General features: G+C 39.3%; 1 protein-coding gene across 1 annotated transcript in view; it reads right to left on the bottom strand.

The window, feature by feature from the left end:
- LOC119424983 (leukemia inhibitory factor receptor) overlaps positions 1–11,422 on the bottom strand; it is a gene marked incomplete at its 5' end in the record, with an annotated part of 17,572 nt that extends 6,150 nt beyond the window's left edge. Inside the window, 1 exon segment of the mRNA XM_037692506.1 lies at positions 11,200–11,422. Within this exon segment, the coding sequence (XP_037548434.1) occupies positions 11,200–11,422 (223 nt within the window).
- Positions 11,423–12,909: the final 1,487 nt, after the last annotated feature.

Below are 12,909 nucleotides of genomic sequence, written 5' to 3'. Positions count from 1 at the left end.
CCCCCCCCCCCCCCCACATTAAAAAAACGTTCATTTGGACCCTCCCACTTTTACTATAAAACATTCGTTCAGGCGGCGCAGTTTCTCTTTCTTCGTGAACAAATCCATTCCACTTGATTAATAGGATAATACTCAAGCTACTAAAACTCCACTCCAGGTTTTCCAGGTTACCTCCAACTCTCCACCGTCTCTTCCTGCCTCTTGTCGTGGCAGAAAACGCGCACAGGTGGAGGAGGTGGAGGTACCTGTGTTACTCGCTCGCCAGTTTAGCAGCTTAGTGTGGGCAGTTGTTGACCAGGGGGTTGATCATAAACATATATTCATGTTAAGAGGATGCTTGAGAGGAGCTATGTCTGTAGCATCTTAGCTTAGCAGTAACTGTGACGCTGTAAGACGCTGCAGGTGTAAGAGACGGTGTGTGTTCAGGTGCATTAAAGTTGAAATGTCTTTAAAACCCCACACCTTATTGTCCTCAAGCTTCATGAGAAACATCATTTAGATGAGCAGTGTTGAACACAAGTAAAAAAAAAGTCCAGTGGTGATGATTTTTATTTCTCTATAAAGACAAATAGTGCCGACCTGACGCTCTGTATTAAAGTGTATTAAAGTTAAAATGTCTTTAAAATCCACAGATGAATTTACACAAACTTGGTGAGAAACATGTTTTAAATGTGTGGAATTAAAGGAAATCTAGGTGAACTGTTGTTTTTTTGTTCACTAGTGAACACCTTTTTTTACGTGCGCACACACGTGCACGCACGCACACACACACCTACAAAATCATTGAGAGTTGGCGTCACTATCAGAAAACCGTTAAAGCTGCCAAATGTAAATTCTTCTCTGATTTAATTGTTTCCAACTCCCACAACCCCCGAGTTCTTTTCTCCACCCTGAACTCAGTTCTACACCTCAGTGAGCCTTCACCTCTGGAAGCCTCAACCGAGCTGTGTGAAAACTTCCTCCATTTCTTTTTAGAAAAAGTGGCAAACACCCGGGCACTCATTTCTCCGCCAGCTGTCCATCCCATCTCAGTGTGTGGCTGTGTTTGACCACTTTGAGCCCATCTCTCTGTCCTCTCTGGAGCAGGCAATGTGCAGCATGAAGCCATCTGGTTCCCCCTTTGATGTGGTCCCCCCTCGACTGCTAAAGGAAGTTTTTCCTACCCTGGGTCCTTTTATCCTCACTATTCTGAATAGCAGTTTATCCTCAGGTGTGGTGCCAAAAACTTTTAAACATGCTGCTGTCCAGCCCCTCCTGAAAAAACCTAACCTTGACCCCTCAGTCATGTCCAACTTCCGGCCTGTCTCCAGACTCCCATTCACCTCTAAACTACTGGAAAAAATTGTGGAGTCTCAGTTGAAACAGTTTTTGGGGGATCACGCTATCCTAGAGTTATTCCAATCTGGCTTCAAATCTCTCCATAGCACTGAAACTGCTCTACTGAACATATATATATATATATATATATATATATATATATATATATATATATATATATATACATATATACACATATACACCACTGCAGCATTAAAGGTTATAGATGATATAACAGAAGTTCTAGATAAAAATCAGTGTTGTCTTTCACTATTTATAGATTTCTCTAAGGCCTTTTCATTTTATTTTATTTTATTTACCCTTTATTTATACAGGTAGTCTCATTGAGCCACGAGAACTCATTTTTCAAGAGAGACCTGTTTAGGGAGCAGATGGTGAGGGTTAAGGGCCTTGCTCAGGGACCCAGAGTGGGGAGAATGAGGGTGGAGGGAGGTGTGGGTGTTTCACCTTTTCCACTCACATTTTGATGTTGACGGTACCGGAAGGTGAACCTGTGACTTTTCAATCACAAGCACATCTTCTAACCTCTGCGCCACCACTCCCCCTCTTTGATACTGTGGATCACTTCATTCTACTTAACCATCTAACAACAGTTGGGTTTTCTACACATACAGTTGGATGATTTGCAAACTATCTTAAAGATAGAACCCAGGCTGTCCAGTTAGATGGTTTTTGTTCTGGAGTTCAGTTTATTCACAAGGGGGTACCACAAGTTTCTGTACTGAGCCCTTTGTTATTTATCTTGTATATTAATTATTTTGGAAAGGATATTTCAAATGCAGCAATTCATTTTTATGCAGATGACACAGTCATTTATTGCTTTGCACCTACGCCCACAGAAGTGTTTGCATATATGCATAATGCATTAAACAAAATACAAGAACAACTTTGTCAGCTTCAACTTGTTTTGAATGTTGACAACACAAAGCTAATGTTTTTCAGCAACTCAACATCAGCAAGGTCAAACCAGTCTCTCATCACCACTAGTGATGGTCAACAAATTGAACTTGTATCTTCATTCAAATATCTGGGATTTTTAATTGATGACAAATTGTCTTTTAAAGCAGATATTCAGTTTATTGTAAATAAACTGAAGCTTTTACTTGGATTTATTTTCGGAATAAATCCTGCTTTTTTTTTAGGGTAAAACAGAAATTTGTTGAGTCAACTTTTCTTCCGATTATTGACTATGGTGATGTACTATACATGAATGCCTCTGCTCAATGTCTTCACATGCTGGATAGCGTGTATCATGGCGCTTTGCAGTTTATTACAAATGATGGCACCCTAACTCATCACTGTACTCTTTTGTATTTATTTATTTGTTAATTGTTAGGCTTCTTGATCTGGGACATGAGTCCGAATTTCGTACCACAAACATGCAAATGTGAGCTGGTATGACAATAAAAAAATCCTTGAATCCTTGAAGAGGGGTTCAGTGTCTTGCCCAGGGACACTTTGGCATGTGACTGTTGGTGGAATCAAACCCCCAACTCTTGCATTGGAGGACAACTGCTCTAACCACTCAGCCACATCTGCCTCCAAAACGTATATACATGTATTATGTGCTCTGTGGTATCCTACCTCTACAACATCTCAGACCCCCAGAGAGGAACCAGAAAGTCACAGTCTCTACTCCCTGCCATGCCAGCATGTCGATGTATCCTTGAACAAGACACCCAATCCCTAATTTCTCCCCAGGCACTTACATAGCTGCCCACTGCTCCACCTGGGTGTATCTCACATGTGATGGGTTAAATGCAAATAACTACAGTAGTTTCATCATCGTTTGGAAATATACAATTATGACAACACATAGCACTTTTATATTAGTTAGTGTGTTGCTTCTTTAGTCTTTCAGCTACATTTATCATAGGGTGACCAGACTTCCCCAATTTCCGGGGACAGTTCCCGTTTTGGACGACCTGTCCCCAGCTAAAGCTGTCCCCAGAAATATCCCCAATTTAAGCGTTTTATGAATGAGAAAAAAAGGTTTTAAAAAAAGGTTTTAAGCTCAATCACCCAGGTAGATAAGAAGAGCCGTGCTCCACTATTTCCAAATAGAAGAAAAAGAGCGTGAGCTTGTCACCACCGACAGGGAGCTGTCCTGTATGGAAGTAATATGGTCTGAAAAATTTGCTCCACTGGCCTGTGATATGGTATGTGTGAAACAATTTATTTAGTTTGAACTGGGCTGATTCTAACTGCGATAAATGCTTGGTTCGTGGTAGGAAAGGTTACTAGTGTTGTCAGCTGTGCCTAGGTAATAAATAAATAAATAAATAATAATAATAATTTATTTGTATAGCACCTTTCAAACAAATGTTACAAAGTGCTTCACATAATCAATTAAAACATCATAAATGACATCAGAAACACAAAAAATATACCAAATCAATTAAAATAACAACATAAAAAAGAAAGAAATTCAAATATTAAAATCCTTATTAAAGAAGTCAGTTTTAATTAATGATTTAAAAGAAGACAATGAAGAGGCCTGTCTAATAATTAAAGGAAGAGCATTCCACAAATTAGGAGCCCTGACCATAAAAGCCCTCCCTCCTTTTGTCACCAGTCGAGTTCTGGGAGTGGAAAGTAAGAACAGATTTAAGGTTCTGAGATTGCAAGAGGGGATCAATCAATCAATCAATCAATCAATCAATCAATCACCTTTATTTTACCAGGTAGAGCCCGTTGAGATCGAGATCTCTTTCACAAGAGTGACCTGGTCAAGTGGTCATCAGCACACGTCACAGGGTTATTGACAATAAGCATTTACATTTATCAAAAGAAAAAAGAAACTACTATCACTATAAATAAATGTTAACAGTTTGAAACCATCAGGATAAGACAGACTTCTGTAGACATTAAATGTAGAACAGACATCAGGTTAAGTAGACAGAGTTAAAAGTGAACAAAGACATGTGTATTTGATAAGCAGTGTTTTAGAAACATCTGCAATGGTCCAGATTTTTGATAACATTATCTGATACGGTTGACATGAAGGATCTAGGCGAGATGAGTGTTGATAGTTTCAAATCTGTCTGTAAGTTGTTCCAGGCTGAGGGGACGGCGAAGCTGAATGCTCTTTTTCCTAGTTCAGTTCTGACCAGAGGAACTGACAGGAGGATTAGGTCATTAGAGCGCAGGGAGTAATGATTGTGTGATGTTTGTATTAGGGAGGTAAGGTATGACGGGACTAGGTTTAGAAGGGTCTTATAGATGAAGGATATCCAGTGAGTGTATCTGCGAGTGCTGAGAGAAGACCAGCTAGACTTGACGTAAAGTTCACAGTGATGAGTGCGATAACTGGAGTCAGTAATGAATCGAAGGGCACCATGATAAACTGAGTCTAAGGACTGTAGGTATTTTGATGCAGCACTCATGTACAGCACGTCACCATAATCTAATATCAGCATGAAAGTTGCAGCTACTAATGTTCTCCTGGCTTTACATGAGAAGCAGGATTTATTTCTGAAGTAGAAGCCTAGCTTCAGTTTGAGTTTAGTGACCATTTTGGAGATGTGGATTTTAAATGACAGTTTATTGTCAATGTTGAAACCTAGATATTTGTAGGTGGAGACCATTTCTATTTGTTTTCCCTCTTGGGTTTCAATTTGAGGTGAGTTCTCTGGTTGCTGCTTTCTGTTGGATAAAACCATGATCTTGCTTTTGTCAGCATTTAGGAACAGTCTGAGTTTTTGCAGACGTGACTGGATAATATTAAAAGCGTCTTGAAGAGAGGTGAAGGCTTGGCTGAGGGAGGATGAACAGCAATAAATGATAGTGTCATCTGCATAATAATGGTGGGAGGCGTTTGACAGATCACTGCATAGATCGTTGATATATAAGGAGAAAAGAATGGGACCCAAGACAGAACCCTGTGGCACCCCTTTCACAACATCTAGGAATGTAGAGGAGGATCCGGCTACATGGACAGACTGTGTTCTGTTAGTTAGATAGTTGGTGAACCAGGAGACTGCTAGTTTTGATAGACCAGAGTGTTTCAGGATGTTAGTCAATAGTGTGGGATGCAGGGGGCAAGAAGCTCAGATAGATACGATGGCGCAAGACCGTTAAGGGATTTAAAAACAAACGATAACATTTTAAAATCAATTCTAAAAACCACAGGGAGCCAATGCAACGAGGACAGAACTGGAGTGATATGTTGATATTTATGGGATCTTGTGAGAACTCTGGCTGCAGTGTTTTGCACTAGTTGAAGGCAATACAGAGAACTTTGGGGCAGACCAGAAAATAAAGAGTTACAATAATCAAGATGACAAGAGACAAAGGCATGAATAAGAGTTTCTGCATCAGTTAAAAAGATAAATGCTGGGATGTTTGCCTACTCAGTTTGGTCGTATGAAAGTTCCTCAGTGACAGAAACTGAATGAAGCAAGAACTGAAATGAAAATTAGAAGGAGAAAGAGCTCATTATCTGCTTAAATGTGCATTTCTTCTGTTCCATGAGCTTGGAGCTCCAAACAAATATATCATTTAGCGAAATATAGGATTTTTGGCATTTCAACAGAGGAGGAAACTAGTTAAATAATTAGAGGCAGTTATTCTAGTGACAAGATGAAATAGGTGGAAGAACAAATAAAAATAATATATAGCATATTACTAAATTGTGTCTTATTTCTTATGTTTGAAGTATTTCACTTTACTGTCCTCTGTGGGGAGTGGTGGCACAGAGGTTAGAAAAGACGGGCCTGTGATTGGAAGGTCGCCGGTTCAACTCCTCAGACTGACAGCATTGAAATGTCAGTGGGAAAGGTGAAACACCCACACCTGCCTCCACCCTCACTTGCCCCACCCTGAGCCCTTGAACAAGGCCCTTAATCCCTACCATCTGCTACCCCGGGCACCCTAGCTCTCTGCTCCACACAAAGGGCTGTGGTCACTTGGTGGTCTGTGGTTGTGTCAGGAAGGGCATCTGGTGTAAAAACAATTGCCAAGTCTTCACGCGAGTTAGTTCGCATTGGTGACCCCTGAAGAAGGGAACAACCGAAAGAAGAAAAACAACTTTACTATTATCTGTACATAACCTTTTCTGATCTTATTCTATTCTAGACCTCCATGGCTACAGTGGGTGATAGCTCTTCAGAGAGGGGGCCTCGCAGAACCATATTAGTTCACCCAGCGCTGTTTTGGTTTCTTTGTGAACAAATCCATCCCACTTGATTACTAGAATACTCAAACCACTTATTGTTCTGTGCTCGCCAAAACTGAATCAAGTGTTTTCTTATGGAGGCAAACATAGATGTTTAACAACCTGTTAAACTTTAAAACGGGTCAATTTGACCCGCAACATAACAGGAGGGTTAAAATACACCAGAATACAGGAAATGACATCTACTTTATTGTGTCCCCCCACATTACAAATGTTTCTGACACCATTGCTACTATTATTACTTTATTTGTATTATTACTCTTGGGAAATGTGTGTGGAGAGGCACATTCCTGCTGCTACATTTGATTTTTATTGTTTAAACATGAATAAATACATAAAAAGAAATGAACATGTAACTGTACACATTTCTGAATTTCATCTTGATAACATTTTATTATTTTTTAATAATAATAATAATAAACTTTATTTCTATAGCACCTTCCAACAACGCCTTGCATTGACCAAGGTGCTTCACAAGACAAAACAAGATTAAAAACAGGACACAATACATCAGTGCAAATTAAAAACACAGCGAGAATAAAAGAAGGTAAAAGAGATAAAATAAAAAAATAAATAGTAAATACTAAACTACTAAAAGTTAAACATTAAAAGCCCTTTTAAATAAGTATGTTTTCAGTTTGGCTTTGAACAGAACCAGATCAGAGATGGCACGCAGCTCATAGGGAAGAGTATTCCAGGCTGTTGGGCCTGCAACAGAAAAGGACCGGTCCCCCCATTGTTTGCACCTTGAGCAAGGCACCTCCAGCAGATTTTGACCAGCAGACCGTAAAGCTCTGCTGGGCTGGTGGACTTTCAAAAGTTCTGAAATATAAGGTGGTGCAAGGCCATTCAAAGCTTTAAAAACAAACAGCAGCAGCTTGAACTGTATCCTAAACTGAACCGGGAGCCAGTGTAAAGAAGAAAGGACAGGAGTGATGTGTTCATATTTACGTGTGTTAGTCAACAGGCGAGCAGTAGAGTTTTGTACAAGCTGTAAACGGGAGATAGAAGATTGATTTATACCGACATATAAGGTGTTACAGTAATCAAGCCTAGAGCTCACAAAGGCATGGATGGCCTTCTCCAGATCACTACGGCTAAGGAGTGATTTTACTTTGGAAAGCAGACGGAGCTGAAAGAAGCTGGTTTTCACAACAGAACTGATCTGTTTATCTAGCTTTAAGTTACAGTCAAGCTCCACTCCTAGATTTTTTACCACCTGGTTGGCGTGGGGGAGCGGAAAACCTAGACTGGGAGAGATGTTGCATGCGTTACTGGAAGCACCAAATAAAATCCATTCAGTTTTATCGTTATTGAGGTGGAGAAAATTCTGAGACAGCCAGTGCTTAATGTCGTTTAAGCAGCTGGCAATAGAGTTGAAACCGAGTGAGGAACTGGGAGTGACCGGCAGATAGATTTGTAGATCATCTGCATACAGATGAAAAGACAGATTATGGCGTGCAATGATGGGTCCTAATGGTAGCATGTAAAGTGAGAAGAGAACAGGCCCCAGAATGGATCCCTGCGGTACACCAGAGGTCAAAGAGACTGAAGAAGAGGACAGATCACCAATCATAACAGAGAAAGTTCTGTCTGTTAAATAGGACTTAAACCACTCGAGCACAACACCCTGAAGGCCAACCTGCTGAGCCAAACGAGTGATTAGGACTTGATGGTCTACAGTATCAAAAGCTGCTGAGAGGTCCAACATCACCAGCAGAACAGGTTTTTTGGCATCAAGGGACAAAAGAATATCATTCTGTACTTTGAGTAGTGCAGATTCAGTGCTATGGCGGGGTCTGAAGCCAGATTGAAATTTTTCAAACAAGTTGTTGTGTTCTAAAAAAGGTTGCAACTGAATGAAAACAACCTTTTCCAGAACTTTGGATAAAAATGACAAGTGTGAAATTGGCCTGAAATTAGAAAAAGCTGTAGGATCTAAACCCGGTTTTTTAAGAAGAGGCCTGACCACAGCATGTTTGAAAACAGACGGGACATAACCTGAACTTAGACAGCTATTAATAAACGTCAGAAGACAAGGACCAATAACATCCAAGGACTGCTTGAACATCTTAGAGGGAATGATGTCCAGGGTACAGTTTGTAGGTTTCATCTGCTGAACCACCTTAACGAGGTGAGGTAGTGAGACCAGGTGGAACTGATCAAACACAGCAGAGGTTATTGAGGGAGCACATAACTGAACAGCATTATATGTACTGACAATGTTCTGCTTGATAGAGTCTATTTTGTTCACAAAGTAATCAAGAAAACCATCACAGGTAGACTGTGTAGCAGTTTTCAGAACATTGATGGAGGGATTAATGACAGACTGAATGGTATTAAATAAAACCCTTGGCCGGTTACAGCTGGTATAAATTAAATTAGAAAGATATTGTGATTTGGCCTGCTTAACAGCTTTTTGATATTCATGAAGACAGTCTCTCAGTATGTCCTGGGACACATGAAGCCTGTCTTTCTTCCACCTGCGTTCTGCTTTCCTGCAGAGTTGTCTAAAGGTCCGAGTGGTACCATTAAGCCAGGGATCTGGCTTGATTTTTGTAGAAGTCTGTCTTAAAGGAGCGATGGAGTCCAAGATCTTTGTAGAAGTGTACTGAAAGGAGGTGATAAATTCTTCTGGATGTAGAGATGAGTCCAGACTTTCAGCAGAGTAGAAGTCAGTGCTTCTAAACGCAGCAGCAAACTGACCTGGAGTGGAGGGAGTGATGAAGCGGCAGCGACGTGCTGGAAGCATAGTTTTTACTGGGGGAGGAGTGGAAAATTCAAATATAATAGGAAAGTGGTCTGAAATACAAGTGTCCAAAATTTCTATAACAGATACACGAAGGCCGTGAGAGATGATTAAGTCCAAAGTGTGACCATGACTGTGTGTGGACACTGACAAAGATTGTGACAGGTTAAAAGAATCCAGAAGGTTTTGAAAGTCAGCAGAAAGTTGGTTACAGGGACAGCAAACATGAATGTTAAAATCACCACATAAAAGCAAACTGTCAAATTTTGGCAACAGTTCAGTTAACAGTTCTGAGAATTCATTAATGAAATCCTTATTATATTTTGGTGGGCGATATAAAACACCACACAGCAGGGGGTGTGCAGATTCCATCACAAACAGCTGAAGCTCAAAGCTGCTGTAGTTTTGAGGAGGCAGTGGGCGGCAGGTGAGTTTATCACTGAACACAGCAGCGAGACCGCCCCCACGGCCAGACACACGCGGTGCACTCAGGTAGGAGGAGCCAGGTGGGAGGAGCTCAGAAAATGCACTGTTGTCCCCTGGTTTCAGCCAGGTCTCAGTCATCAGGAATAAATCCAAATGATGAGTAGAGATCAGATCGTTTAGCATAAAGGTTTTATTTGAGAGCGATCGGGCATTAAACAGGGCTGCACGCGCTGGTACACAGCCATTTGCGTCATCAGCTGCTCGGGCAAGCGGGCGGAGGTTCTGTTGCACGCAGCCCCCCCTCCTAGTCCCCACAGAGCGACAAGGTGGAAACTGAAAGTTGACGCCAGGATTAACAGGAACGAGGCATCGATGACGATAAACCAGGGAACGCCGGAGGTCGACGATGCCAAACTCCGAAGGTAAGTCCTGTAGTAGAAGCCGATGATCACCCGTACTGTGAGAGGAGAGGTAGAATTTGAATTTGACGAGGACTCCCGCTCTCCTTCCACGTCTTCTGCGGCGTTTGTTGCGTAGCAACGTCCCGGTAGTGCGGCGTAGATAGGCTGGCACAGACGCCAGGAAGGGCGGTGGTTTCTTAAAATGTCCAGTTTTACCAAAAACTGGTGCGTTGTTTAGCGAATCCTGGATCTTTAGCAGAGTTGAGCGGTCATACACTAGAAGTGAGGATACATCATGAATGAAGAGAAGGCAAAACATGAGTAACTTTAACAAATTCAGGAGAGGTAGACTGCGTGCCATCAACAAAGGCGCCATCTTGTAAATTCTTTTGTCTCCAAAAGAAATGTCCCCAGATTTAAATTCAGAAATCTGGTCATCTTAATGTATCATTTATCATCAGTTTGCCTCTTTTAGCTACTTCTAGGTTTTGGACAGCCTTTAACTATTTTTAGCTTCTAGCTAGTTTTTTTTGCACCTTTATGCATTTATATATCATTTTGCTAGCTAGCATTTTCTGAATTTTAGTTATCAGTTTGCTCATTCAATTTAGCTAGCATTTTTGTTTATTTTTTAACAGTATGCTACATTTAGCTTTTAGGAAATGTTGGGCTTTTTTACCTAGCTTTTTACTACTAGTACTTTTAGTTTTTAGCTAGCCTTATACTTTTAGCTAGTCTTTTCTCCATTATTCATTTAGCTAGCAGCTACTATTTAGCTAATTTTAGCAAACGTTTAGCTCAATTTTGGTTCTTTTGGCTAATGTTCTGCTTCTTTAGCATTAACATTTTGGTCTTTTTGCATTTTTTTTGAGTTTTAGCAGAGAAAGTTGTTTGTGTGAACAGGTCGAAATAAACCTTTTTGTCTTACAAAATAAAGTTGTATAAAGAGCAGTTGAGCATTCCTCAGATATGACTCAAGAATCTGAACAGGAAGTTATTTTAAAAAGCAGCTGCTTGTTGTCCACATGAAAAGTGACTGAATGACTGAGGTGTGATCAGTGTCTGATCTTTGCTGTGTTTTCATCACATCTCTAAGGTTCCTATCGTACCTGGACCCATGGCTGGAATGATGATGGTTGATAACGGTGAGCGGCCATATTTGTTCTTTGCTGTAACCGTGACAACGTGTTGTTGTGTCGTGTCCAGACTCAGGGTGTGGTTGTAAATGTCAGGAGTTAGGAAGGTCCGATTCAGATGGTTTTTCTCGTCAGTCTTCTCCCACTTCACCTCATATCCGGTGATGTCCCCATGGCTCTGAGAGTCCAGCAGCTTCTACAGATGGAGACAACAGAACTTTTTGCCTTTGTGACCTCCGACCTTCACTTTGCAGAAGAATCAATATTTAAATTATACATATATATATATATATATATATATATATGTAATAATATTTTTAAAAATTCTTGCTTGCTCTCAGTGGTACACTTCCATCCATCTTTCGGACGGCTCTACGGAACATAATTTTGCTGTACTTATCTGTGCAATGACAATAAAGCAGATTCTGATTCTGATTACAAATTACGTATTAAGACTAGTTTAATGAATGTATTTTTTTTAAACAGGAAAGAAATCTTAAAGTCCCTTTAGCTCTTTTATTTTTAATTTCAGTTCAGTTTTGTTTTACAGACATCTTTTTTATTTTTATTTTTATTTTTTTTAATTTTTTTTTAATTAAATTTATTCATTTTAAAATACAACACAAAAAGAAAACAATAATGCAAACTAAGTTTATATAATATATAAATAAAATCAAGGGTGGCAGAAGGAAGAAAAAAATCTTATTTTATCTGCCCCCTCTTACAATAATTCAAATCAAACAACAATCATCTGTAAGTACCTAAACAAACAAAAAAAGAAAAAAAAGAACAATTCACTATAATTTTTGAACTATAATGCAACATACATAACAGTATTTCATATATATTTTTGCAGAAGTCCATTTTTAATTATTTTCTTAAAAGTAATAGTTGTTTTTGCATTTTTCCCTTCAGTTTTCAAACCATTCCACAATCTAATTCCCTGGATTGAGGTTGACCGACCCTTCAAACTGGTTCTATATCTTGGTTTAACAAATATTTCCTTTCCCTTGAGATTATAACAGCTTTGTCGTTTAATGAAATATATTTGGATATTCACAGGTAGTTCATTTATATGAGCTCTATACATAACTAGTAAAATATTATAATCCACCAAGTCATGGAACTTCAATATTTTCAGTTGATGAAATAATGTGCTAGATGGGTGACAGTAATGTTTTCTAGTGATTATTCTTACTGCTCTTTTCTGCAGCAAGAAAACAGGTTCCGTAAATGTTTTACATGCTTTTCCCCAAATATCAATACAATAAATTATATGTGGGACAATAATTGTGTTATTTAACAAATACAGGGCTTTATCATTTAACAAGTTCCTGACTTTGTATAATACTGCAATAGTTTTGGCTATCTTTATCCTTACAGAGTTTATGTGATGTTTCCACGTCAATTTGTCATCAATGACAACACCCAAAAACTTCATTTCACTAACACGACAAATCTCAACACCATCAATCGTAAATGGAACATCAATAATTTCCCTTTTTTTTTTACTGAATATCATGTACTTAGTTTTACTTATATTTAATGATAATTTATTTAGTTTAAACCAATCTTGTATTTTAACAAATTCTGCCGTCATCAACTCAAACATCTGTCTCATATCTTTACCAAAATAAAAAAAAGTGGTATCATCAGCAAATAGGATACATTTAAGGAGATCTG

Source organism: Nematolebias whitei, chromosome 18 (genome assembly GCF_014905685.2).
Source record: "Nematolebias whitei isolate Nwh7 chromosome 18, NemWhi1, whole genome shotgun sequence".
Classification (NCBI taxonomy): domain Eukaryota; kingdom Metazoa; phylum Chordata; class Actinopteri; order Cyprinodontiformes; family Rivulidae; genus Nematolebias; species Nematolebias whitei.
This window is presented reverse-complemented; position numbering and strand designations above follow the sequence as displayed.